Raw genomic sequence first — 25,983 nt, 5'->3', positions numbered from 1 at the left:
TAATTCCAATTCTAAAAATATTCCCCCTGAGAGTCAGTAGGTGAAACGTTTTCTCCCTGTTAATTGAAGCACATCTTACGGTGCTGACAATTGGTGCAGCAGCAGGAGCCTCCTCTCGGACTGCACACCTGGCCCTTACTGTCACTGGAACAGTCAGCCTGTCCTTGACTTTGCCCTGGAGGGTTAGGATGGCCCAGGAGAGCAAAAATAGGATGAGCCCAGAAAATACTGTGTAGCAATAAAAAACAAAGGCAGGCAGCTCATGGAAGCAACCTAAATGCCCATCGACAGATGAATGGATAAAGAAGATGTGGTACGGGGCTTCCCTGGTGGCACAGTGGTTGAGGGTCTGCCTGCTAATGCAGGGGACACGGGTTCGAGCCCTGGTCTGGGAGGATCCCACATGCCAAGGAGCAACTAGGCCCATGAGCCACAACTACTGAGCCTGTGTGTCTGGAGCCTGTGCTCTGCAACGAGAGGCCGCAATAGTGAGAGGCCTGTGCACTGCGATTAAGAGTGGCCCCTGCTTGCCACAACTAGGGAAAGCCCTCACACAGAAACGAAGACCCAACACAACAAAAATAAATAAATAATTTAATAAACTCCTACCCCCAACATCTAAAAAAAAAAAAAAGAGAAGATGTGGTACATATATACAGTGGAATATTACTCAGCCATAAAAAGGAACGAAATTGGGTCATTTGTTGAGACGTGGATGGATCTACAGACTGTCATACAGAATGACGTAAGTCAGAAAGAGAAAAACAAATATCGTATATTAACGCATATATGTGGAACCTAGAAAAACGGTACAGACGAACTGGTTTGCAGGGCAGAAACTGAGACACAGATGTAGAGAACAAATGTATGGACACCAAGGGGGGAAAGTGGCAGGGGGGTGGGGGTGGGGGTGGGGGTGTGATGAATTGGGCAATTGGGACTGACATGTATACACTGATGTGTATAAAATTGATGACTAATAAGAACCTGCTGTATAAAAAAATAAAATTCAAAAAAATAAAAATAAAATGCTAAAAAAAATAAAATAAAAAACAAAGGCAGGAACTCATGAACTCCCTGGAATGTTCTCTAAGACCTGCTGTTAAAACATAAACCAGGGACTTCCCTGGTGATGCAGTGGTTAAGAATCCGCCTGCCAATGCAGGGGACATGGGTTCAATCCCTGATCTGGGAAGATCCCACATGCCGCGGAACAACTAAGCCCGTGTGCCACAACTACTGAGCCTGGACTCTAGAGCCCGTGTGCCACAACTACTGAAGCCCGCGCTCCTAGAGCTTGGGGTCCACAACAAGAGAAGCCACTGCAATGAGAAACCCGCGCACCAGAACGAAGAGTAGCCCCCGCTCGCCGCAACTAGAGAAAGCTTGCACGCAGCAACAAAGACCCAAAGCAGCCAAAAATAAATTAAAAAAACCAAAAACATAAACCAAGTTGCAAAGCAATATGTCTGTTACGATCCCATTACATACACAGAAACAGTTGAAGGCCACTGCAGACAAATGAGTCCTACCCATAAGTGTATGAGTGTAAGTATGTAAACACAGAGAAGGCTCAGGCAGTGGCCATGCCTTGCTCGTGACAGGGAGCAGGGTGGACTTAGATTTATCTGCATTGTTCGAATCATTTCTACCGAGGAGGATATACTTCTGTCCTTGACTCCATCACATTTGTCTCTTTCTCTGCATGTCTGGTATTTACTAGTGTAATTCAGACCTTGCCGATGATGTGTCATTGAGACTCTGGGCTCTGTTATCATTCTCTGAAGAGTGTTGAATTCTGTTCTCTAGACAGTTGAATTATGGGAAGATCGCCATGGACTTGTGGAGACTGGGCTTTAAGTTTTATTATGGCAAACGTATTTTGATTTTTTTCCTTAGTCTTAGTGCAAATCCCTTATTTCTAAAACACAGTCTTTATTCCCAAAATGTGGCCCTTTGGGGCCAAAATGGAAAACTGAGGCGTTTACCAAGCTTCTCTATCAGTTTCCAAACTCGGTCTCCCCTGGAGTTAGGCCATTTCGGCCTCCAGCTCTGTCTTGCCCTGGGACCTTTGGAATCTTACCCCTACATGTGCATTTCAGGCCAGCCATGTACTTGAAGGGGGTTTTATGGCCCCAAACTTCCCAGCCCCTCAGTTTGCATCCTTCGCCCTCTCCAGCCGATAAGGCTGTGGCTTCGTGTTCGGGTCTGGCTGATCAGGAGACCTCAGGAGAAAACAGCCGTCTTTCAAGAGCTGCCTTCCTCCAGTTTCTGCCTGCTTTTTGCTCTTCTCCAGTGCTTTCAGACAGCTGTTTCATGTATTTTGTCCACATTTCATAAAACACGAGGGTTCTGCGATTATTGCAAGTGGAAATTCTACCTTTTGATTTTTGAATCAAAATCTTACCATCTAAAGTCGTATCATCTTATAATTGTATCATCTATTCAAAAAGTGAACTATTAAAACACAACCAGTGGGACTTTCCTGGCAGTCTAGCGGTTAAGACTTCTCCTTCCAATGTGGGGGGTGCGGGTTCAATCCCTGCTTGGGGAGCTAAAAGCCAACATGCCTTGAAGCCAAAAACCAAAAAACAGAGACAATATTGTAACAAATTCAACAAAGACTTTAAAAATAAATGGCCCACATCAAAAAATATTATAAAAAGCCAAAAAACCCCACAAGCAGTGAACAAAACTAAATACTAAGACTTGTAAAGGCAGACGATTCTCTGTGGTTTAAGTCAGAGAATGCCATCCAATTAAGTCAGGTGTATCACCCAGGCCCCGCCCCGCCGCACACCTTGTCCGGGGTACCCAAGCCTCGCCCCTCAGGCGCCCCGCCCCGGCCCCGCCCCGTAGCACGCAAAGCCCCCCTGCCGGCGCGCCCGTTTCCATGGCGACGCCGAGCTGAGCGTTGGTAGACCGGCCAACGAGTGGGCGTGCATCCGCAGCGGAGGCGGCTACATGAGCGCGGCGGGGGTGGCGGCCGGGCTGCGGCCCCCCAGCTCGGGGATCCCGGGCTCCCGGGGCGCGTCGCGCCCGCGCCTGCCCGCGGTCCCTCCGTACCCCGGGCAGCACGGCGCGCCGGTCGGGCTCAGCGAGGCGCAGAAGCAGGCGCTGGACCTGGAGAAGAGGCTGCAGTTCCTGCAGCAGCAGCACTCGGAGACGCTGGTCAAGCTCCACGAGGAGATCGAGCACCTGAAGCGGGAGAACAAGGGTGAGGCGGGCGGCGCCTCAGACGGCGCCCAGACGGCGCACGAAAGCTGAGGGAGGACGCAGGGCCGCAAGTCCCACCCCGGCCACTCGGGGCTCGGCTCCCCGCCCCAGCACCAAAGCCAACTGCGGGGGGCGGGTCTGGCCGCGCCATTCCCTAAGGTAACCCGGCCCGCCTCTCCTCTCCAGGCAGGGTCAGGCGGCCTCCTTTGAAAAACTTTTGTAGAAGTGAAACACACCCCCAAATTACGCGTATCTAGCTTAATGAATTTTCACAAACTAAGCACACCCAGATCCGGGGCCCCAGAACGATCCCTGACACCTGGGTCATCCTGACTCGCCTCTGTCCCCCTGGAGCCCAGGCCCCATGGGCATGACAGAGACTGCTCTGTAGACGTCACGGATGGAGGAATGGGTTCCTGGAGAGGCTCTCACACAGGGGCTCTGGCTCAGGGAGCAGCCAGAGGCATCACCGACCCGAGGGTGCCAAGGCAAAGGCTTGGTCCATGGAGCAGGGTCTCTCAGGGGCTCAGCAAGGAGGAGTGGGCAGGGAAAGCGAAGCTTCTTTTCTCAGAGTAGCCATGAGGAGGGCCCGTGCTTGTTTTCAGATCTCCACTACAAGCTAATCATGAATCAGAAGCCACAGAAGAAAGGTAAGACAAGCCCACAGGTGCCTGATGGGAAGTTACTGCCCTCAAGAGCAGGCCCCCCAGACTGCTTATGCCCACGCGAATTATCCCAGTGGGGAGGGGGCCTGGACAGCCAGACCACTCCAAGCCATGGTCTGGGTGACTTCATGCACCCAAGCACAGCAAGTGCCACTCTTGGGGACCCCAAAGCCTGAGTTCTGTGCAGCAGGGGCAGTGGGCAGAGCAGCTGGGGGGCAGGGGGCTGCCCAGGTTCCCCCCTCCCCAGCCCTGGCCTCACTATCCTGGTGAGCTTTCACTTGGACTGCTGCCCCAGGCTTCCCCAGCACAGCCCCAGCCCCAACCCCTGGTCCCTTTGGCCTTGGGGCAGGAAGCTCTGGGCACACTCCTTCCAGGGTTCTCCCTATCATCTCCACAGCAACCATGGGGGCATATCATCACCTGTGGCCCACTCACTTTGCCTGTCCCCTAGCCCAGCCTGGGAACAACCAGGTCGAGTCTTGGGCTCCCCTCCCCTCTTACTTTTGGGACCAGGTCTGACATCGGGAAGTGGTCTGAGTGGTGAGTGGTGCCCACCTGGAATGCCCCAGTCTGGGGTGTGCCCAGGGCTCTCTTCCTGGGAGATACGCAGAGGATGGGGTGGTGAGGGCCCTTCTCCAGTGGGGTGGCACAGCTCCAGCGAGCTGATGTGGGCACGTAGTGTCAGGGGTCCCCTGATGGGACCTCGAGAGAGGGCGTGCTCCCATTCAGGTCCCACTGCTTCTTCCGTCCCCAGCCCCATGGCCCTGGCTCCCTCTGGCACTGGCGGTGTCTGGGGCTGCCTCACCAGAATGTGGGGGAGGGCTGGGACCTGCAGAGCCAGGAGGCGGGCACAGGTGGGCCTGGCCCTTCAGCCACGGCAGCCGTGCAGAAGCGCTGGGACCTGCAGGGATGGGAGCCTCATTGCTGCCACCTTCTGCTGACCCCAAGCAGCCCCCACAGGCAGCATCTCCAGTTCCAGCTTTCAGTCCAACAAGTCCATCTCGAATACAGTGGTGTCAGGTGAGTACACCAGCACCTCTGTGCTCACGGTCGGGGAAGAGCAGGTACAGACCTCAGGGCCCCCGGGCCTGAAACGGCAAGTGGGGTGCTGAGCCGAATGCTGAAAGCCCACGGTGGTCCTCCGTGGGGCAGACCTCGGGGGAGCGCCTCTGCCAGTCCCCATGGGCTTGGGGGTTAAGGAGTAGCTGAGGGACCAAGGAGGGTCCCCAGGTGCCCTGTGAGCTGAAACCTCCAGGAGGGAGCTGAGGCCAGGGGACAGGTTAGTGGGTCGGCTGGAGGGAGGCCTGAGGACAGGCCACAAAAGCAGGACAGGCTTGGCTGCCAAGGCAAGATGGTCAGTGTGGGGCATGAGTCAGGCAGAGCGTGTGACAGAGGAGCCCCGAGTGGTCTTCATTGCTGCTCACTGTGTCCCTCAGAGCAGACAGGACAGGGGTGGGTTGGCCCTCCTACAGAGCCTGGATTTGTGGCATTTTTGCTGAGTGAGGGGCCTCATCCCGGGAGAGCAGACCTGCACAGGCTGGGCCACCCAGACCTTTCCTTCCGTTTCATTTTGCCCGAAATGGGGTTCAGAGTCAGGGAACAGCTGCTGGCTACCCTACCCCGGCCTTTACCAAGGCCCGTAAGGAGACTGCCCCACGGGGTATGTGGAGCTCTCCCCACTTCAGCTGCTCGGGGAGCCACCTCCACCACTGCGTCCGCTTTAGAACATTCAGGCACCCACAGGCTTCACCCTACTCCCGCATCTGTGCCTCCCAGCGGCCCTCAGAGGGAGGCCATTACCATCTCCCCTTTACAAAGAGGAAACTGATGCAGGGGTGGGGCCCCTTGGGTGCATAAAGCTGACTGATGCCCAGTGACTGGCCCTGTCTGGGTCTGACCCTCAGCCAACTCGCAAGGCAAGGCCAGGTCCCAGCGCACCTCCTCTAAGAAGCAAGACTCGAAAGCTGACGTTCCCCAGAAGTTGGACCTGGAGGAGGAGCCCTTGGTTGCTGCCCTGCTTCACAGCAGCAGGGTGGACAAAGCCTTCGGGGCACAGGGGCTGGCCAAGTAAGGCTCCGTGAACCCAACGGGACAGGGTTGCATTCAGCAGGTTCACACCCTGGAACCAGCCAATTGCTTTGCCCTTCCAAACGGGCAGGTCTTCAGAGGGAAGCAAGCTCATGAAAGCCGGGCTTACCCATCTGGTGGACCCTGCCTTCTCCTCTCCCCTGGGGGTCCTGCACGGTCCCTGCGCTGACCTGAGCCCGCAAGAGGGGCCAGCAGCAGGCCCTAAAGCATTCTCTCAAAGCACAGAAACAAAGTAACTTGGCCTCCACATTAGATTGCTTTTTGCCAAGAGAACCATGAGTCAGGTTTGGGCTCCACCCTGGGAGCTGTGCTGGCCTCTGGAAGGCACAGGGCCAGCAGACGAGAGCAGGACCAGTCCCCGGTGACACCCGAGTTCCTGGGACTTCCTGGGAAGCAGCAGTGAGCCTGGACTTTGCATCCGAAGAAGGGACCCTGTTGTCCCCTGGGTAGTGCCACCAGCAGGCCAGGCTCCTGCTTCTCTGCAGTCTTTAGGCTCCCCCCTCCACCAGCACCCTGGGTTTGTGGTCAGGACTGAGGGCAGCCAGGCAGCTCAAACCACATCTGACTCTTCAGTGTACCTTGAGGGGGGAGGAAGTGACGGGCCTGGGTCATAGCCAGCCCCAGAGACCCACCCCCACCACCTGGTGCCTGGAGCACCCTGGTAGGCGGAAGGGAGCCAGGCCCCCAGGAGGCCGTGGAGATGACCCTCTTACTCACGCTAGAGCAGGTGCTGCCCCGAGAGGGGGTGTGAGAGATCACCTCCGGTAGGCCGCCTCTGGTCTGCTCTAATGGCTGTTTCAGAGACAAAGTGGAGAGCTCTAATCCAGCAGCCCCCTCGGTGGCCGGCAGCCTGCACAAGGGCAAGGAGGTGCCAGGGGTGCCCCCCGTGATGAGACTGCCCCTGCACCTGTGCAAGCCCGCCACACTCCAGCAGTGCGAAGTGGTCATCCGCCAGCTGTGGAATGCCAACCTCCTGCAGGCCCAAGAGGTGAGGCTCGGCTGCAGGGCGCCCCGGGGCCCCCGCAGCCCCACCCACCGTGTCTCTTCTCCCTGCCTTCCAGCTGCAACACCTCAAGTCCCTCCTAGAAAGGAGCCAGAGACAGGGCTGCCCTCGAGGCCGGGCCCAGTTCTCCCAAGTAAGTGCCCCATGCGGCCCACTGGGTCACAACAGGGCCTGCTTGTCTGGGGCTCACGGCTGACTCGTCCCTCCCCAGGGACCAGAAGGCTCTGCACCCGGGGGCCATGCTGCTCCCCAAGGTCGCCACCAAGGGCGTCTCTAAGAAATGGTGAGTCTTACTGGCACAGGAGGTAGGCAGCCTCTGAGCTCAGGGGTCACAGGGCCGGGGAGGGCGTCCGCAGTGACCCCCCACCCCCGTCCCCCAGCCTGATCCTGAGCCGGGCGCCCGTGGCGGAGTGCGCCATCCTGCCCGCGCTGAAGCAGAGCCTCAAGAGCAACTTTGCCGAGCGGCAGAGATGGCTGCAGGCGGTGCAGAGCCGGTGGCTGCACTACTCGGTACTCTGAGTGCCAGACCCATGACCGCTCACCCTCTAGGTAGCACTTCCGAAGAATCCTAGTACGTTTACGTCAGCCTAACTTCCAGACCAGCCAAACCCACGGCAGATAAAGCACGTGGTCTCAGGGCTGAGGAACTGTTTATTTCTTTGCTCGGTATTTTTGCACTTACACACACGTGTGCATTATGAAATAAGCATGAGCCTACCTGTCGAAGACTGGAAATAAAGCTCGTTTCTCCCTGTTGTGAGTCTTGTTCCTCACTGGCCATCAGGCACTGCTGCCCTGAGTGCCCCTAGCTCTGCTCCCTGCCATGGGCAGGGCCTGCTGGGCAGTCACCCTGCTTGCTAGGGCCTTGTGGCTGCCCTGTAAGAAAACAAGCTCCGGGACAGCCTGCACACTCTTCCTGGAGTGCAGGGGGCTGCCTCCCCGGCATGTAGGCAAGACACTGTCCTGTGTCCACTGACGAACACAGCTAGTGAGCGGCCCCACCCAGCGTGCCTTCCTCCATGGACGGCTAGAGCCACGGCCACGGGAGAAGGTCCTCTCCTGTACACTGGGCCCAACCCTGCAATGGCCTCACACCACCCCCTCAATCGCCAGAACAGCAGCTTCAGCGCAGACCCTTGCCTGGCAGGACAGTCCTCCTGGCCCAACCGGCCATGTCCTCAGTGCCGATCTCTGCCGCTTCTGCTTTGGGGAGCAGGGAACCTGGGGGTGAACCAGGACAGGCACGTCTGGGCATCGGTGGCCATCCCCGAGGTGGGGGACCTGGCTCAGCCCTGACAGTGCCCTTCACTGGATGGAGGGCCCCTGACTTGCAGAGAGGGGGGACACAGTGACAAATTCATGACAAACACAGGAATAATAAATTTATTATAAGAACCACAGAAGACACGGTAATGCACATACAAAAGGGGGGAACCTCTCATCGCCAGAGAGCCGGCTGGCACCCCGTCAGGAGCCCTCAACTGTCTGAAGGGTTCTTAAGACGCTGGGTCCCGAGGACAACATCCTAACTCGAGTGGGCCTAAGTGCCTAACCAGTGGGCACGGCGCCAGGAACAAGATCCACCCAGACACCCCTGCTCCCGGGTGCCTCCACAGTGCTGAGCAGACTCCCAGGGCTAGAATGAGAAGGATCATGAGGTATGAGGCCCAGCCAGTGGCCGGGGACCCACAGCCACAAACAGACCTTCCCTCGAGCTGCAGTCAGCACCCCCGGATCCTGGAGCTTCCCTGTGGCGTGCCCCACATGCCAACGGTGGCACGATCTCAACCCAAAACCGTGATCAGGGAATTCTGCATGTTTTAAGGGTTTCCTATGTCCTGCACGTTCTCCTATGGAAACGGTAGAAGAGCTTTCTGGTGCACACGCAAGAGGCTCACACAGGACCCCAAGTTCCCGAGGAAGGACACGGGCCCTGCAGAGGCTGCGGGGATAGTAGCCTGAGGAGCACAGGGCTGGAGGCGTGCCTGGCTCCTGGAGGAAGCAGCCAGCTGCCTGTCCCAGTCCTGTCCAAGTGTGGGAAATGTTTGGCGGGTCCCCAAGGCAGAAGATAAAAGCAGGAAAGCTAACCTAAGCCCAAGCTCTCTAAGGAAGCCAGCATCTAGAAATGTCCGACACGGGGCCCCGACGAGGCTGCCGGCTGCCCCACGGTCCCTGGAGGGCAGGCAGCCGGAGATGCAGTGGCGGTGGCGGCTAGGCGGCCGAGAGGCAGGCCTGGTGGATGCTCTGGGCCCAGGTGTTGAGCAGGGCCGTGACCGAGTGCTTGTCAGGGAGCTGCAGCAGCCGCGAGGTCATGCACCGGTGCACCGACTGCAGGAAGGGGTTGGCGTCTGCAGCAGAGCGGCCGGCCATGAGCGCTGTGTTCTCTGCCAGGACCCTGGCCCGCCCCACCCAGCCCAGGGACCAGGGGTGCCAGCTCCGCGTGCCAGTGGAGAGCTGGAACAAAATGGTCTGGAGCCTCAGGGACGGCCTCGGGGCCCTTGTCCTGGTCCTCTACATGCCAGCTCTGAGCCTCGGGGGGACTGTCTCCCATCACCGAGGTTCTCTCTGGGCCTATCACCCAGATGGGTCCCCATGAGCCCAAGCTCCCATGTGTGCCCCCCGGTCAGCCTTGAAGAGGCCCACAGGAGCCACTGGGCCTGCTCACCCCTCATCCCCGGAACATGGCTGCCCTGGAGCTGCAGGGACACCATGGGGTCAGAGACACTTCTCTTTCCATGTGACTGAGGGGCAATCTGCTCCTGCCCACCAAGGAGGAAGGGGAAGAGGGGGCCTCAGCAGGGCAGGGACACATGGAGGAAAGCCTGGTGGCCCATCCTCTCAGTCACCCACCGTACTGCCACTGCCGGTCGATCCACAGTGGGCTCTGGGCAGGGTAGTCAGCAGGCACGCTGAGCTCCAGCGGTGGCACGCTGGGGAGGTCCTTGTCATCTGCAACACACAAGGCCGCACCTGTGACCAGGCTTGCCCCTCCTCATAGCCCTGCTCCCCAACTGCACCCTCCAGGCCCCAGAGGTCCTGGTGAGGCTGCTGCAGAGCCGAGGCCCCTGACTCCCGAGCTTCCCCGTCTCCCCAGGGCCTCAGGTGAGCAGAGTCGCAGCTGGACAGGAGGGAGGGGGCTTCCCTGCACGTGGGGGAGAGGTGAGAGTGTGCAGGCTCAGGGCCCAGCCCCCAGTGCGACTCCTGGGCCAGGAGCGTGTAGGGACCAAGGAGGACAGGGGGCAGGCTCGAGAGGGCCCAGGGCTTGGGGATGAGCAGGTGGTCCTGGGCAGTGGCAGAGCCTGAGGCTGCCAGTCACGGTTCATTCTTGATCCACCCCACCCCCGGCACTCACCCAGCTTGCATATCAGGTGGACGGTGCCGTTGTTACTGCAGTGAGAAGGGTCCAAGTTCACCAGGAACTTGGGGTCTAGCCGGGCCACCTCCCCCTGGAGCACATTGGGGATGCTCTGCCGTTCATCCTCTTCAAACCTACGCTTCCGGGTGCAAACCACCGGGGCCCTGGGGGAGGCAGCCGTGTTGACCACGCTGGCCAGGCCATGGCCCAGGACCCACCGCCCACCAAGCCCTGGGCAGTACGCACGTGATGGGGGGGCCGTGTATGGCCGTCATGGCAGGCACGAACGTGCGGTACAGGGAATGGTTGAAGACAGGTGAGCGAATATTGGCCAGGACGGCATCCAGGAGTGGCTGGCACAGGTACTGCTGCTTGGTTGGCGGCACCGGGGGAGGTGGGGGCGTGGGCTGGGACAGGACAGCAGGGTCAGCAGCCCACTCTTGGGGTGGCTTTCCAGACCCCAGGTCCTCATCCTCACTCACAGCCAGACCTCCTGGCTCCCCCACCACCTCCACCCCTGCAGACAAGGATAGATGATCCTGGACACACTCTACTCCCCCTGGGCCTGGCCTTGGGCATGAGAACCCTCACACCTGTGGGGGAAGGAAGCACCCATGGGCCCGCACCCAGAGGCTGATTTCTCCCATGTTCTCACCCCACCCACACTGCAGACCTGACCTGGAAGAGGACTCCTGGGCAGGGTCCCCAGACTGAGCAGCACAGTCCCCTGCCCACCTCTGACTGCAGGCTCTTTCTAGCTCGTGGTTCCGAGTCACTGTGCGGTGAGCCCTGACCTCCCCAGAGATGCCTGCGACCCTACCAACACCACCAGGCCACAGCACCCCACGCACCACTGCCATGTCATTCTTGAGTTTCTCCAGGGCGATCTCACACTTCTGCAGCGTTTTCAGAGGGCACCTATAGGGGAGAAGATGTGGCTGACTCTCCACATGGGAGGACAGGGGAGCCGGCAGCTCTCATGTTCTCATCCCAACCACTGACCGTCTGGCCGCCTCTGGATGGAGCGAGACCTGAGGCCTGGGCCACCAGAACCCTCCCCAGGAACCCCAGCCAGCCCACCCGCTGTTCCCAGACCCAGAGTCTAAGGCAAGATGGCCCCGCACCCAGGAGCTGCTGGTCCTGGCTGGCAGAACAAGGCACGCATGTGATGGATCAAGGGGAAAGACAGAGGCCAGGTCCCTGCCCCCCATCCCGATGACCCCAATGAGGGCCTGGAGGGCCGTCCACCGCCAACAGGCCCATTCCTCAGTGCCCAGCATTCTGCCCAGATGAGTAGAACAGGGAGGACGTTCTGGAAGGGGAGCCTGGCCTGAGCCAAGGCCTGGGGAGAGGGCAGGAATCCCAAGGCCAGTCCATGCACAGGAGGTGGCGCTGGCTGAGCTCTGGTGCTCAGCAGCCTCACGGCCAGTGGGCAAGGGAAAGGACATGAGTGCGTGTCCTCTGCCTTCCAAGTGCTTCTCAGACGCCGTCCCAGTTCCCTCCCACAGCCAGCGCTTTCGAGCTCAGCTGCCCCTTTTGCAGATGGGGTAACTAAGAAACAGTCACTTGCCCAAGGCCACCAGCAAATCAGGGGCAGGGCTGCAGGTCAGACTGAAGCCCATCAAGGCCAGCAGCCCAGTGAGGCAGGGCTCTGAGGGCCACAGGGTAGGCCAGCCAAGCAGCTGGGGACCCTCTGTGAGGTGTGGGCTGAGCACCATCCTCCCCCCCATGGGCCTAGGGGCAAAGCTCACCGCTTGGAGGGGTCTGTCAGTATGTCCAGAAGGCTCTTCATCTTACTCAGGTCCTTTTTTCTGTCTGGGGCAGAAGGAGGCACTCAGACAAGGGCCTGGGCGTCTGTAGGCCCTGCCCCCGGCCCGCCCGCCCGGCCCCCACCTTCGTTCTTGTCGATCTTGTTGATCATACGGCGCAGGGGCTCGATGTACTTGGACAGCTGCTTCAGCTTGTCCAGGTACTGCTGCTCCTCGGCCTGGCTCGAGCCCGCGGGGCTCATGACGGAGCTGGGGTTCACTGCGGGACACGGCCCAGTGAGCACGGCCCCAGCCCACGAAGGGTCGTCAGCCCCTCACCTCGCAGGGCCCCGGACTGTGCCCGCCTTGGGTCCGACTTACCAGGTGTGTTCAAAGGTCCTGGGGAGGGGACGCTGAAGTTCTGCGGGGTGCGCGCCGTCACCGGACTCTGGGAGGGCTGCGGTGAAGGGCTGGGCAGGAAGCTGCTGGGGGACGGGGCAGGGCCGGAGCTGTGCAGAGCGAAAGGGAGCGCGGCCATGAGCCTGGGCCTGCAAGCCAAGTGGGGAGGGGCACGGGCCGGGCCTACCTGACGTTGGAGTTGGGCTGTGAGCTGGGTGGGCCGGGCTGCGGGGACGGCTGCGGGGGAGGGGGCATCGACTGCGGGGTCTGCACCTGCTGGCCCGGCGACGGTGACGACAGCATGGTGAGGCCACTCTGGCTGACCTGGAGGGGGAGGGGCTCAGCCTGCTCACCTGCCCCACGCCCCACCACCACTCACAAGCCCCTTCTCTCTCGCAGCCTCGCCACATACCCTGGTCTTCCTCTGATGCCCCACCTCTCAAATACAAACATGGGCACACGCCCCCACCCGTGGGTGCCCACGCAAGCACACAGTGGCCAAGACGCTGGCAGAAGGGCCGGGCTGGGTGGCCCTCTGCTCCTGGCGGGGGCTTCTGGGCTGCGATGGGACACCCCCAGGTCCCTGCCTCGTGAGTGTGGGAGCCTGTGGGCATGGAAGGGCAGTGAGGGCTGCGCTCTATGACAGGCAGGACCGTCCCACAAACCTCAACAAGATCCCTCAGGCCACAGAGCAGCCCCTGTGGGACCAGCAGACCCCACTGGGAGAGGGGAGAGGGGAGCGGCTTGGCGTCGTGCTCCCTTCTCTGCACAGCAGGCTCTCCCTGCAGTCCTCGTCAGGGCAGACACAGCGGGGTCCCCATCCCGCTGTCATCACTAGGACAATGCCATATTCATCCGAGAACGCGGAGGGAGGAAATCACACACCCAGGACTAAGATCGACGGTGTGTGGAAGTAACTACTTTCCACCCGAGAGGCACAAGATGCCAGTTCTGGCAGCGCGGACGGCTCGGGGAGACAGCTGCCCGCCAGCCCTGTGCCCAGCGGCCCCGGAATGAGCCCTGCAGAGCAGCCTTGCCCAGAGCTTGCGGACAGTGCACAAAGGCCCAGCCGCTTGCCACACGGGGGCCACCCCAAAGGCCCTGTCAGCTTCACTCAGAGCTTCCCCCACACCCCAGCAACCTCCTGTGCACTGAGCATCACCTCCGGAGCCTGCTTCCTGGAGCCCAGCTCACACCCCACCCTCCATTCCCAGCCTGCCCAATTCTGCAGACTGACTCTAGCCTGCCCCCCTCACTCTGCACACCGAGGCTGGACATGGCACTGGAGCAGGGCCTGCACGTGTTCACAATGTGATGATGAAACTAAATGAAAACCACCCAGCCAGGTTCTGAAAGGAGGCAGGGTGATCCATGGGAAACAAAACATCTACCCCAGGAGGATGAGCTGATCTGTGAGGCTAGGGCGGTGCTGACGTCCACGCAGTCTGCCAGGGCAGGGCTCCAAGGCAGGGGAAAGGTCTGCGGGGAGACCCCTGGCATCACAGGCGTGTCCCACACTCACCAACAGGTCGCATGCAGCAGGCACTGCAAGCCAGGGGTGACCCAGACAGTAGCAGATGCCAACATGACCCCAGCAATAGCTGTGGGTGCGAGGCAGCCCTCATGCAGAGCTGGGAGTGGACAGTCCTGCAGCCACACCAACAAAAGAACTTCCAGTGTGTGGGCCAGGAAGTCGTCCTCCTGTTGTCTGTCGAAACTCGAGCGCTGCCTGAAGAGCCCACCACCCACCCTACCAGATGCTAAGTGGGATGTCAGTGCGTGGAGCACGCTTTGTGCTGGGCTCCCCTGCCTGCACCCGGGGTGTGGCTGATAGCATCCAAAGGCCACAGCTGGCCGGCGCCACCCTGCACTTCGGGGTGCCCAGCTGTGAGCCCCGTGGCAGCTCAACAATGCTCCTTCCAGAGCAAGAGAGGCCCAGAAGCACTCAGGTGGTGTGAAAGAGGCGCTATTTCTTCCCAGAAGAAACAAAGTCATCAGGAATGAAAAGCTTGACTCTGATCTCTGTGGACTGGTTTTCTGGTCACAGAGCTCCCGAGGTGGAAAGCTGGTTTTCTCTTGACCACAGATCCTAACGAGACACACCAGACGTCTACAGTATTGGACGAGCCAGGCCACGACTCCTCCTCCCAACACACACCCACCCAGGGAGGCCCCGAGCAGCCATGGTGGAGGGCCCAGTGGGAGAGGAGGGGGCGCAGGGTGTGCTCAGCCCATTCCACACACTGTTCCACACACACACATCAGGGAAGGGGGTCTGTAACGTGAGAATGACAGCTAAGCTTCCGAATGCTGGAAGAATAGGAAGCAGGAAGACCAAAGCACAGGGGCTGCTGGGAAATGGAGACGCATCCTGTCCTGGTTTTCACCTGCCATCATGGGGTGTGGCTCTCCCGCTGAGTCCTAGTCCAGCGCCCCGCTGGACAGGGATGTGACGGGGACATCTCTCTCATCTACACGAGTTAATGTCAGAGCCAGGCATACAGAACAGTGTTCACTGATTTTCCTGAAACACCCAAATCCCAAACTCCAGCCTGGGCTGTGAGCCATCACCACCCATCAGGCCCCAGCACCACCAAGTGCACAATGAGGCCCCCTCCTCTGCTCTGAGAGGGCAGACTTGAGAGACCAGGCCTGGGGGCCGCCACCTGGGCCCCCATCCCAGCACCTCTTTCACACACTGCAACACTGGACCCCACGTTCTGAGGTCAAATGCGTGGGCCCCACACGTATGTGTCGACTTCCTGGTAGGTGACCAGCTGGTACGATCGAGAGCCTCAAAATGCCCCCATGAGTCACTCTGGGAAATGTCAGCAAACAGTCCAGGACCTGCCATGCACCACGGCTAACAGCAAAAAACCAGAAGTAACCTCAGGATCCGAGAACAAGACAATAATTAAGGATAGCAGGATACGTTCATAAGAGGAACAGCGCACAGCCACGGAAGGCAACATTGACCAAGGGACTCTAATTACAGGACAACCTTTTACTTCTATTGTAACGTGAAAAAGAAAGAAGCCACATACAAAATCCTAGAGAACCGGAAAGAAAAGAAGCCAAGCAGGCTCTCCCGCTTGAAATGCTTCCCTTGCTTATACTCCCCTCAACCTCTCCCACCTTCTACAGCCACCACCTGTTTTCTAGTTTTGGGGTCAGAATATCTGTAGCCTTGTCTTGTCCACTGTTGCCACCGAGGTTGCAAAAAAAGGTTGTGAATCCAGAGATTCTCCCTCAGGGGTCTCCTCGCACCCTGGGAACCCCACTGCTGCTAGAACCACACAGTAAGGCAGCCAAACTGGCCCTCAGGGACCTGCACGAGCACCCCACACATACCTGCGCCAGACCTGGGAACCCACAGTGCGGCCCCGCAGGCAGGGTGAGGCCTCACTTCCACTCTGCCCAAGGCTGGCCTCTCACTCAGGAGGGGGTGGACACCCCTCCCATAAACCCTGAAGGTACATCCTCAGAAAACCAAACCCGCTCGCAGGTATGAGTGGTGGCGCCTCCTCCCCACCCGGCTACCCGAGTCCCCACCTGGGGAGAAGAGCCCACGCCTGCCTCAGCCCTGCCGGCTGTCAGCCCTCCGTGCTCCACGAGGGGGCAGAAGGTTACAAATCAAGGTTACCCTCAAGGTGATCAAGCCCACGGCCAAGCCCCACGCGGGCTGGACTGGGACCTCCAGCAGAAGCAAAGGCATGTGACTACCAGGAAGGGAAGCACAGCCAAGGGGTCGGCATGGGGAATGGAGCACATCCCCCTCGGCCACTGCAGGAGAGTGATGGGCGCCCAGGAAGCTGCAGGGAGTCCACCTACCCAAGCAAGAAGCTACGAACCAGCAGGTGGGGCCTGGACCATTGGAAGACGGCAACTCTTCGGCTGCTCGCTTCCCAAACACCAAGAACTGGGGTGAAAAGGGAAGTTCTGCTTCAGGATGGAAGCTGCCAGGTCAGAGGGCCAAGCCTCCCACTCTCCTACCAGACCTGAGAGGCAGCAAGGGCAGCAGCTTCCACCGGCTGGGCAGTCACTCCATGCCGCTGCCGCCATCCCAACTCTGACCACACTCCGCACAGGACACCGAGAGCAGAGAGCCCCAGGAGGCCTGGGGACAAGGCTGGGACACACAGGGTGGTGGCAGAGGAGGACGCCAACATTGTCATACAAGGCCTCCAGCCCTGCCCCAGCTACAGACATGATGCCCATGGTTTGTTGCACATAATACCACAGGTGGGCAAGCTGGTGATGTGGCGCAGTGACCAAGAGCTACCTCCAAACGCCACAGTTCCCCCCAGCGGTGTGTTTCCCACGGACTCCAGCCATGTGGCGGGGACCAGGAAGGACCATTTCTGAGCCTCCCGCCAATGCTAAGGGAACACACGGCATCCCAGCAGTGCTTACCACACGGTCCAGTGCCCCAGACAGGGAGCTCAACGGACTCGGGGAGTGAGCAGGGCAGGAACTGGCAGGGACACTCGGCATGGCAGCCCAGTGCTGCACAGCACCGGGGTGGCCGGGTCGCCCCTGGGGTCTCACCACATCAAATAGCACATCGGCTCTGTCTAAAGCCAACACTCTTCTGAGCCAGACTATCAGTGTTGCCACTGCTGGGTGGAGACAGGAGGAACCAAGGCCGGGGACTGGACATAGGTGAGGCGGGCATCTATGGAGAAGTCATGAGGCCCAGCCTCCCACCCCAGACACCAAGGAGGCTGTGGCCTCTACTAGGCAAGGCCGGGAGGTCTCCTCCATCGACATCTGATTTGTGGAGGGTGGGCATGGTGGACCTGGGCCACATGTGCCACACGTGCCACACAGGGGTGAGCCCTGCAAGTCAGCAGGGCAAGGGGCCATGGCACAAGTCTGTGCTGACCACCAGAGCCACATGCCACCGTCCTCGTGCTCTTCCCAGTTTCTAGAGAGCTACTATCCCCCCAGCCCCATCCTCAGGGCTGAGGCAAGAAGAGATCATGATGCTCTCACCAATGCCCTCTTGGAGGAGAAGGGAAGAGGGAAGATGTGGGGCATCACGGGAGGTGGGAACAGTCTGTGCCCTGTGAAGCCAGGGGCCCAGACACGGCCGAGCGGGGTTTCACCCAAGGTCCCCAGGGACAGGCCCTGATCCAACCAGGACCCTCACCATAGCGCGGGGGACATGCACTGGCCGGCGCCTCCAGAGCCTTGGCTCTGGGCCCTCACCTGGACTCCGGGACCCACTATCTGGGAGGCCTGAGCCGTCGGCACTGCTGTCTGCGGTGGCACCTGGGGCTGCACCTGCGGCACCTGGGGCGGCACCTGCGGCTGCTGCACCACCATCGGAGCCCGGACCTGAGGAGGAAGGGAGCAGCAATCTGGAGCCACCAGGGCACAGGGCAGAGCACCTCCACGTCTGTCTGTGGGAACCGGAGTCTCTAAGCTCTCCTTGAGAAGGGGGATGGGCTTGCCACCACTTCCCTGGCTGATGTCCCGCTACTGGCTGTCCCTTATCCCACGGCTCATCAAAAGTGTGTCCACGCCAGCCTGGCTCTGAGTCAGCACAGCTGAGCCCTGTCTCTCCTGGCGAGACGCCTGCCCCAATGGGACACCCCCACACAGCCGTCACCACCAGCTACCGCAGCAAGCAGAGCACGCTGATGGTCTACGAGAACCCCACTCTGAGCCCTGACTCCTCAAAGGAAACCAGGTGACAGGTGTGACCTTCCTCAAGACCCTCCCCAGACCTCCAGCCTGCACCTGTGGGGCTTACTATTCAGCCACTACTCAATTCAGGTGTGGCCCATATCCCCACTTCACCCAATGAACAGCAAATAGAAAAGGCCACAAAAACCAAGGAAGTGAGTTGAAAAAACATTTAAATGGCCCCTTGACACAGCTACCCTTGACTCAGTACAATATTTTGTCTTTCATGTAAATGTCACTGACTGGTTCTGCTTTTACACAGATGCATAAGACTGAAAATAACAGTATTTTACATCAATACCCCCCTCAAAAATATGGTCATGATCTCTGCTCAGAACAGAACTGAGTGGTCAGCAGACCACTGTGGACACCCAGGGAAGGTGGTACACTGCCCCCCCCAACAGTGAGAAGATGGATGTTGCCATCCATCTAATCATCCACAATCTTACAATGCCTGTGGCTACCACCGAATCAGCCATGCTGCTCGGAAGACAAGGTGCCACCCGGGAGCAGGGGTGTCGCACACTGGATGCAGCAGCTGGCAGAAGGCACGCACCCTTGCTGATCTGGATGTGCGGGCCGGCAGGGGGCAGGGCCACCTGAGTCCTGGTGCTGGAAGAAGAGGACCTTCCATCTACAGCCAGGGCGCCCCAGAGACCGCCGACAGCACAGGAGACACCAGAAGAGCCCCGGCTGTGCGAGCCCTGAGTACTCACGAGTTTCAGCTGCGGCTGGGCATACAGCATCTGTCCAGGGAGGGCCGGAGCCTGCGACACCAAAGGCTGTGTCTGTGACTGAGGCGGGAGCTGCGATGGCTGGTTCTGGGCCACCGGCGGCTGGGGCTGCGGTGGTGGCTGGTGGTGCTGCGGGTGATGCAGCTGCTGCAGCTGCTGGGGCAGGGCCTGTGAGGGGGGAGGCTGTGGCTGCTGCATTGGGGGCTGCTGTATTGGCGGCTGGGCCTGCAAAGCCTGCTGCTGCTGCTGCTGCTGCTGTTGCTGCAGCTGCAGCTGTGCCATCCGTTGTAGTTGTTGCTGCTGCTGCTGCTGCATCTGGGGTGGAACAAGCAGCACCCATCACCTCTCCAGCCTTGGAATCCTGTGTTGGGAAGTCTGCCCAGGATGCTCTCCCGGGAGGCAGAGGGACACCGAGGGCACCAAGCGTGCACCTGTGCCCTGGCCACCAGATGCTGGCCCATCTCTAGGCCTGAGAGGACAAAAGAAGGGTCCAGGGAAGGGTCTGGAGGGCTTGGTAAGGCGTCACATATAGGCGCAGACCCAGAGAAGCCGGGCAAGGTTCAGCTGACCGCAGATCTCCAAAGCCTCTCCAGGGATGCCTGTTTGGTCCCTAGAGTGGTCACAGGACCAGGCTCAGGATGAGGAGGAAAAGTGGGGCTGGGGCTTTCATGGTGGCGCAGCGGTTGAGTTTGCCTGCCAAAGCAGGGGACATGGGTTCGTGTCCCGGTCCGGGAAGATCCCACATGCCGCGGAGTGGCTGGGCCCGTGAGCCACGGCCGCTGAGCCTGCGTGTCCGGAGCCTGTGCTCCGCAACGGGAGAGGCCACAACAGTGAGGCCCGCGTACCGCAAAAAAAAAAAAAAAAAAAAAAAAAAGCGGGACTGAAGATTCACTGTCAGCCCTGGGAGAGGGGCTTCCAAGATCCAGGAGGGGCCTCGGGAAAAGCAGGCATAAGCCAAGGCCTGGAGCAGGTGGGAAAGAGCAGGGGGTCCTTCAGGGCTTCCCTCCCTTAACCCACAACAGGCCTGACAAAGACACTTAACCCATCAGGGCGTTGACTGCAGAGCATGTGCGTGAGAAAAGGTTTTCTTGTAAGCAGGGTTCCTAATGTGACATGGCCACCCCTGCAGGACACTAGGCAGGGCTCGATTAGTGCCGCGTCCAGACACTGGAACACTCAGGGACAGGTCAGGAGGCCTGTGTGTGCTCAGAGGACACACACCCACGGGGTGGTCCAGGCTGTGCTACGAGCGGAGGGTAGCCTCACTCTGGCCTGGGCAGACTCTCACATGAACTGCCTGCACTAGGAGCCACCTGATCCATCCCCCGGCACACAGTAGGCCCACTCATTCTCGTCCCAGGCTCCAGGGCCCTGGAGAAGGCCAGGGTCCAGAACGATGGCGTCTAGTACCTGCTGCTGGTTCTGATGATGCAACTTGATCAGATGCTGCTGCTGCTGCTGCTGCTGGAGCTGCTGCTGCTGCACCACGGCCTGAAACTGCTGCTGCATGGCACTCTGCTGCACCTGGAACTGCTGCTGCTGCTGCTGCTGCAGCGCCGCCTGCTGCTGTGCCTGGAACTGCTGCTGCTGCTGCTGCAGCGCCACCTGCTGGAGCTGCAGCTGGGCTGGAGACAGACGGGTCGGGGAACTCGCACTGGGTGCAGCGGGGAAGGCGCCGCCCCCGCCAGTGCGGGAGGGACAGGGGTGACGATGACAGGACGGAACTTACTATAGAGTGAATCACAGTAGTAATGAACAGGAAAGAACAGGCCAGCCAAGAGGCCTGGGACCCAGCAACTAGTGATCTGCTTCCCGTCTCGATGGAACCACCTGCTCTGGACTCTTCGTATCAACAGAATCTCACAACTGGGATCTTTTGTGACTGGCTCCTTCCCCTCAGCATCCCGTTTACAAGGTTCACCCACACTGTGGCACGGATCAGTATTCCCTTTCTTTTTGTTGCCGAATAATACTCCACTATATGGATTTCCCACATTTTGTGTTGTCCATCAGCTGATGGACATCTGGGTTGTTTCCACTTTTTGGTAGTTATAAATAATGCTGATACAAACAATCATTCAGGAACTTCCCTGGTGGTCCAGTGGTTAAGACTCCATGCTTCCACTGCAGGGGGCATGGGTTCAATCCGGGCTCGGGGAAATAAGATGCCATCAGCCACGCAGCGCGGCCAAAAAATTAAAAACAAATAAATTAAAAAAAACAATCATTCACAAGATTTTCAGTGATCCAGTCTCTGGGTGATGAAAATGTTTTAAAATTGATGCCGTGAGTGCACTGACCACCCCTGCACAGTACACTTCAAGCGGGTGAATATGGGTACATGAACTATATTTCAATAAAGATGAAAAGGAGGAACACAGAGACACTTTGTACACTTTGCCCAGTTTTCCCCAATAGCAGCACTTTGTATAACGCCATAACACAATCAGAATGTGTGCCCATTTGCCTGAGTGTGTAGTTTAAATTCTATACAATTTTCTCACCTGGCAAGATTCAGCCACCATGGAGGTCAAGACCTGGCACAGTTCCAACACCACAGGAGCCCTTGTGGTGCCATGCCTCACCAGCTACTAAGGTGACCTCCATTTCTAATGACTCTGCCATTTTTAAGCCACACAGAAGGACTGGCTCTCTCCTTCAGCACAATTTCTGAAGAGCGTCAGGGTGGGGAGTACATCCATGCAGGACCCATTGTGAGCACATTTCCCACCCACAGGCTTAGACGAAGCTGCTCACTACATCCTTCAACTCCTCTCTAAATTCATTATTTTTGTCTGGTTAACTATCAGTAACTGGGAGGGGAAATTGCCCAACACAACTTTTATTTTCAAGTTTTTTTGCATCTTCTATTTCAGGTGTTTCCTGTAAGGATTAAAGAGCTGTACCCTCTCCTTACGTTTCCATTCAGTCTCAGCAGGAAAGCCTATCCCTTCACTTTTACTGTGATTACTTACAGTTTTCAACTTATTTGTATTTGTCTTTCCCCTTCTAAGTTTCCTCTTTTTTTTGAGCTTTATTGAGGTATAATGGACATTTTTTTTCTCCTCTTCTGAATTCTATTTTGTTGGAGGACTGGGTTGATTTTTGTTCGTTTGGATTTTTGTTTGTTGTTTCTGTCTCATTCCATTTTCTCTTATGGATTTGGAATTTACAAACTATTTCTACTGTTTTAGCAACGACTTTTACAATTTTATCATGCATATTTAATTTAACAAAGTATAAAGTTTATCCACATTTAAACCTCTTTCCCAAATATGAGGACCTTAGAATCCTCTCTAAACATTTTTTTAAAGTAGGTTTTACATGCACACGATAGACCTGATATCCTTGATATTTGCCCTTCCTGACTCCATTTGGTATGGTCCCTGTTTATCTTCTTATGCCCACACAGCAGACTTATATTAAGAGGCAGGATAGAATAAAGGCCAGGGGTACAGCCTCGGACCCAGACACCTGGACTCAAATCCCAACTCTGTCACTGCTCTGTCTCAGTTTCCTCAGCTATACTACATACCCCTACATTGGACTCAGAATTAAATAATCTACTATAGACCCAAAACAGTGCTCAGAACCTGTAGAGGGTAGCTCTAAGGATTATTTTACAGAGGTAATTTTTGTTTACACCAAGGATTCCCAGCCTTGCCCCTCCTGACATCTTGGGCCAGATAACACCATGCTGTGGGGGCTGCCCTGTACACGGAAGATGCTCAGCAGCATCTTTGGCATCTGCCCACTGGATGCCAGCAGCAGCATCCCCCCACCCCCGCCACCAGCTGTAACAGCCAAACTGTCTCCACATATTGCCAAACACTCACCAGGGTGCAAAATCGCTTAGAATCACTACCTTAGATTTGTGCGTGTTTATGCCCTTATATGGAAAATGTTTCTTCTTCCATTTACACCTGGCATCTTGGGAAGGATGGTCTGAGAGGTAAGAGGAAATGGTGAGGGGAAAAAAAAGTATGCCCTTAAAAACTTTTAGTGAAGGTCCCCTCGGCTTTGTTGGCAGCTCTGTGCTCAGGGCTCTAACAACCTCTACTGTCTTCTTGACTCCATCACTGAGTCTGCTGAGTCTGCTTCTCGCTCCTTGACAGAAATGGCTGTTTCTGAGATAGTCTTCTGGCCTTTGGTGTCCTGCTGTTTCACAACAGGTTGGGGCATGGATGCCTTATTTAACCTGCGTGGTCCACTGGGCTTTTCATCGGCCATCATCTCCTCACACCTTCTGTGCTTCCATCTGCACTTAGATGCCCGTCAGACTTCCTGATTTCATGCTCCACGTTTCTCACCCTCCTGTTCCTGAGGCCTCTTCTCTAGGCTACGTTCTAGGTAACGTCTTCAAATGTAGCTTCTAGTTCAAACTCTTTCTTCAGCTGTATCTATCTGTTTATTCATCCACACTTTCCTCTTTCAATGACTTTACTTCTCGTCTCTACAAGTCTACTTCGTTTCTTTTCAAATCTATTTGGTCACTCCTGATACAGTATCACAGTGTTCGTTCATTTGGAAGTCCAACCTTTATTTTTTTAAGCACCCCAAGGCCATATCTAACAATGGCTATGTCCCAGGGCGTCCCCACATCTGGTGATTGTTTCTGCTCCTCCTTGAGGTGTGTCTGCTTCCTTCCATGCCTGCTGATTTTGTGTGCTCAATGACTGACCCTGATCTGCAATTCTCACAGGCCTAAACTGGGAGCACCCTCCTCCAATCTGCCCCGGGCTCTGGCGGAGTTGGGGGATGCCAAGGGCCCTGGCACAAATCCTGGACGGAGGGATCCCAGGATTGCTTTCCCCCACCTTGCAGCGTGCCAAGGCATAGCAGGGCAAAGAGCTGCCCCTACCTTCTGCCAGCCCAACAATCCAAAACACAGTCTACACAGAAGGAGAGAGGGCTCCTCAGCAACAGCCAGAAATACGGCTTATTTTTAAAGTAGGTTCTACATGCACATGATATAAAATTCATCAAGGAAACAAAAAAGTATAGAGTTTAAAAGTATCCTGTACCTCAGCCCCAGCCTTATCCACAGTCAGCAGTGTGTGTTTCCTGTGACTAATCCAGGTCACCTGGAGATGCACAGCAGGCTCTGGGCTGCCCTTTGCGAGTCCTCTGACCCAGGACCTACACTCTGGGGGCGTGGAACTAAGGTCCGAAGCAGCCTTCATCACACAGTGGCGTTTGGAGGTGTCAGAAAAGGGTAGCAACTACCCATCAAGCACTACACTTATTTCAGGTAGACCAGGCCACTAGAGGTCACAGGCAGGGAGGGTGGGTCTCTGTAGAGGCAGCAGCAGGACATGAGAGTAGAGACCACTTTAACTTCCACTGGTGCCACACAGGAGACCAAGCCCCTCGGAAGCTGAAGACAGGATGTGGGCCAAGGTTGGACTAGGGAGGGTGCAAGACAGCCCACCAAAGCTTCACTGCTGAACTGACAGTCTCAGCAGTCAGACTGCAAAACATTCTAAACTCATACAGCTTAAAACTATTTTTTATTATAAAATCTAAGTTTGTGATAAAAAAGAAATTCAACCAGCACACCCGAGTATAATATGAAAAGGAGCATCCTTCTGAAAGCCGCCCTGCCTCTGTGTGTGTGTGTGTGTGTGTGTGAGAGAGAGAGAGAGAGAGAGAGAGAGAGACACAGGTGTGCTGACAAGAGGGGACCTGGGAGCTCGAGATGAAGAACCAACCACTGAGCCAAGCGTCAGACGGCAAGACATCAGTAAGGAAGAGAAATGAAGCTCTGGGAGGAAGGGGGTGTCTGGGGGCAGAAGGTGCCAGTGCAGGAGTGGGTGGGACTGAGGATGCATGTGGCCTCTGAGAAGGGCAAGGTGACCCGGACACAGAGAACCCAACAAAGAACAGGGTGCTCAAGGCCGCGGCTGCCCTCGTCACAGGGTTCCTGAGAGGGACGCGAGACAGAATACATGGGAACACCACAACATGTACACAAGCATTCACAGCAGCTTTAGTTTAACAGCCCAAACTGAAACAACCCATATGTCCTTCAAGGGTGAGCAGATAAGTGAACTGTGCGTGGCCCAGCCAGTCCAGGGAATATTACTCAGCAGCGAACAGGAAGGAATTACCAACACCACCTAGAGGCTCCCAAGGGCGTCAGGCAGAGTGAAAAAAAGCCAGTCTCAACAAGTCAAATATTGCATGATTCTATTTATGTAACATTCGCAAAATGACACAATTACCAAGGCGGAGAACAGATCAGCAGCTGCCGGGCTTTGGGTTGGAGGGAGGGTGTGATTATTAGGAGGCACCAGGACAGCCTGTTGGTGGTGACGGTTCCATGTGCTAACTCCATTCCATATGTGATAAGACCTCACAGAACCACACACATGCACGCGCATGCGCAAGAGTGCATGCAAAGACTGGTCACGTGAATAAAGTCTGCCTGAGTTGACAGCACTGTCGTGGTTTTGGTGATGTATTAGGATGTTTTCATTGGGGAAGCTGGGGGAAGGGCACATGGGAGCTCTGTGCTATTCTGCAACTTCCTGTGACTCTTCATATTTTCAAAAATAAAAAGTTACATAAGAGGAAAAAAGTACTGAAGCACTTAGCAGTATTAGATAAAAGTCTACAAGCATAAATGTCCATCAAGAGTGTCCTGGGGGACTTCCCTGGTGATGCAGTGGTTAGGAATCCGCCTGCCAATGCAGGGGACATGGGTTTGAGCCCCGGTCTGGGAAGATCCCACATGCCGCGGAGCAACTAGGCCCATGCGCCACAAGTACTGAGCCTGCGATCTAGAGCCCGCGAGCCACAACCGCTGAGTCCGCGTGCCACAACTACTAAAGCCCACGCGCCTAGAGCCCGTGCTCCGCAACAAGAGAAGCCACCGCAGTGAGAAGCCCGCACACCACAACAAAGAGTAGCCCCCGCTCGCCGCAACTAGAGAAAGCCTGTGCACAGCAACGAAGACCCAACACACCCAAAAATAAATAAATATTTTTTTTAAAAAAGAGGGTCCTGGGACAGAGGCAGCCGGCGCTGCAACCCTGCTCCTGGCCCGAGCAGTTGTGCGGAGGGTCAGGCGCCTCCTTCGGGA

The 25,983-nt window shown here is 57.1% G+C and overlaps 2 protein-coding genes and 1 long non-coding RNA gene across 12 annotated transcripts in view; 1 reads left to right on the top strand and 2 right to left on the bottom strand.

Annotated features, from left to right (window-relative positions):
• The first annotated feature begins 2,862 nt into the window (after positions 1-2,862).
• Positions 2,863-7,679, top strand: LOC116765084 (coiled-coil domain-containing protein 74B-like). The gene is given in 9 exon segments (XM_032654248.1): positions 2,863-3,217; positions 3,822-3,866; positions 4,842-4,901; positions 5,786-5,948; positions 6,771-6,957; positions 7,031-7,068; positions 7,070-7,105; positions 7,184-7,255; positions 7,353-7,679. Coding segments are annotated over 9 exon segments (993 nt in total). The 5' UTR covers positions 2,863-2,964; the 3' UTR covers positions 7,492-7,679.
• LOC116765085 lies at positions 3,069-7,872 on the bottom strand. The gene is made up of 6 exons (XR_004353134.1): positions 7,691-7,872; positions 6,877-6,942; positions 6,687-6,761; positions 4,317-4,782; positions 3,691-3,835; positions 3,069-3,198 (listed from the first exon to the last, which is right to left on the bottom strand). It is a non-coding gene; the product is annotated as an uncharacterized LOC116765085 (long non-coding RNA).
• A 460-nt stretch (positions 7,873-8,332) lies between these two features.
• MED15 (mediator complex subunit 15) overlaps positions 8,333-25,983 on the bottom strand; it is a 61,543-nt gene continuing 43,892 nt past the window's right edge. For 8 of the 10 annotated variants that reach the window (XM_032654237.1, XM_032654243.1, XM_032654238.1 and 5 more), the window contains 12 exons: positions 20,310-20,524; positions 18,882-19,214; positions 17,686-17,814; positions 12,662-12,798; positions 12,457-12,584; positions 12,221-12,355; positions 12,079-12,142; positions 11,179-11,245; positions 10,574-10,734; positions 10,325-10,491; positions 9,823-9,921; positions 8,333-9,320 (listed from right to left, as the gene is read on the bottom strand). In XM_032654237.1, coding sequence (XP_032510128.1) covers positions 9,184-9,320; positions 9,823-9,921; positions 10,325-10,491; positions 10,574-10,734; positions 11,179-11,245; positions 12,079-12,142; positions 12,221-12,355; positions 12,457-12,584; positions 12,662-12,798; positions 17,686-17,814; positions 18,882-19,214; positions 20,310-20,524 — 1,772 coding nt within the window. In that variant the 3' untranslated portion in view covers positions 8,333-9,183. Of the gene's footprint in view, positions 9,922-10,324; positions 10,492-10,573; positions 10,735-11,178; positions 11,246-12,078; positions 12,143-12,220; positions 12,356-12,456; positions 12,585-12,661; positions 12,799-17,685; positions 17,815-18,881; positions 19,215-20,309; positions 20,525-25,983 lie in introns of all 10 variants that reach the window. The other 2 variants (XM_032654242.1, XM_032654235.1) reach the window with 2 other exon arrangements.

Source organism: Phocoena sinus, chromosome 14, assembly GCF_008692025.1.
Source record: "Phocoena sinus isolate mPhoSin1 chromosome 14, mPhoSin1.pri, whole genome shotgun sequence".
In the NCBI taxonomy this organism is placed as follows: domain Eukaryota; kingdom Metazoa; phylum Chordata; class Mammalia; order Artiodactyla; family Phocoenidae; genus Phocoena; species Phocoena sinus.
The sequence above is the reverse complement of the archived record's forward strand: the minus strand, read 5'-3'. Positions and strand labels throughout refer to the sequence as shown.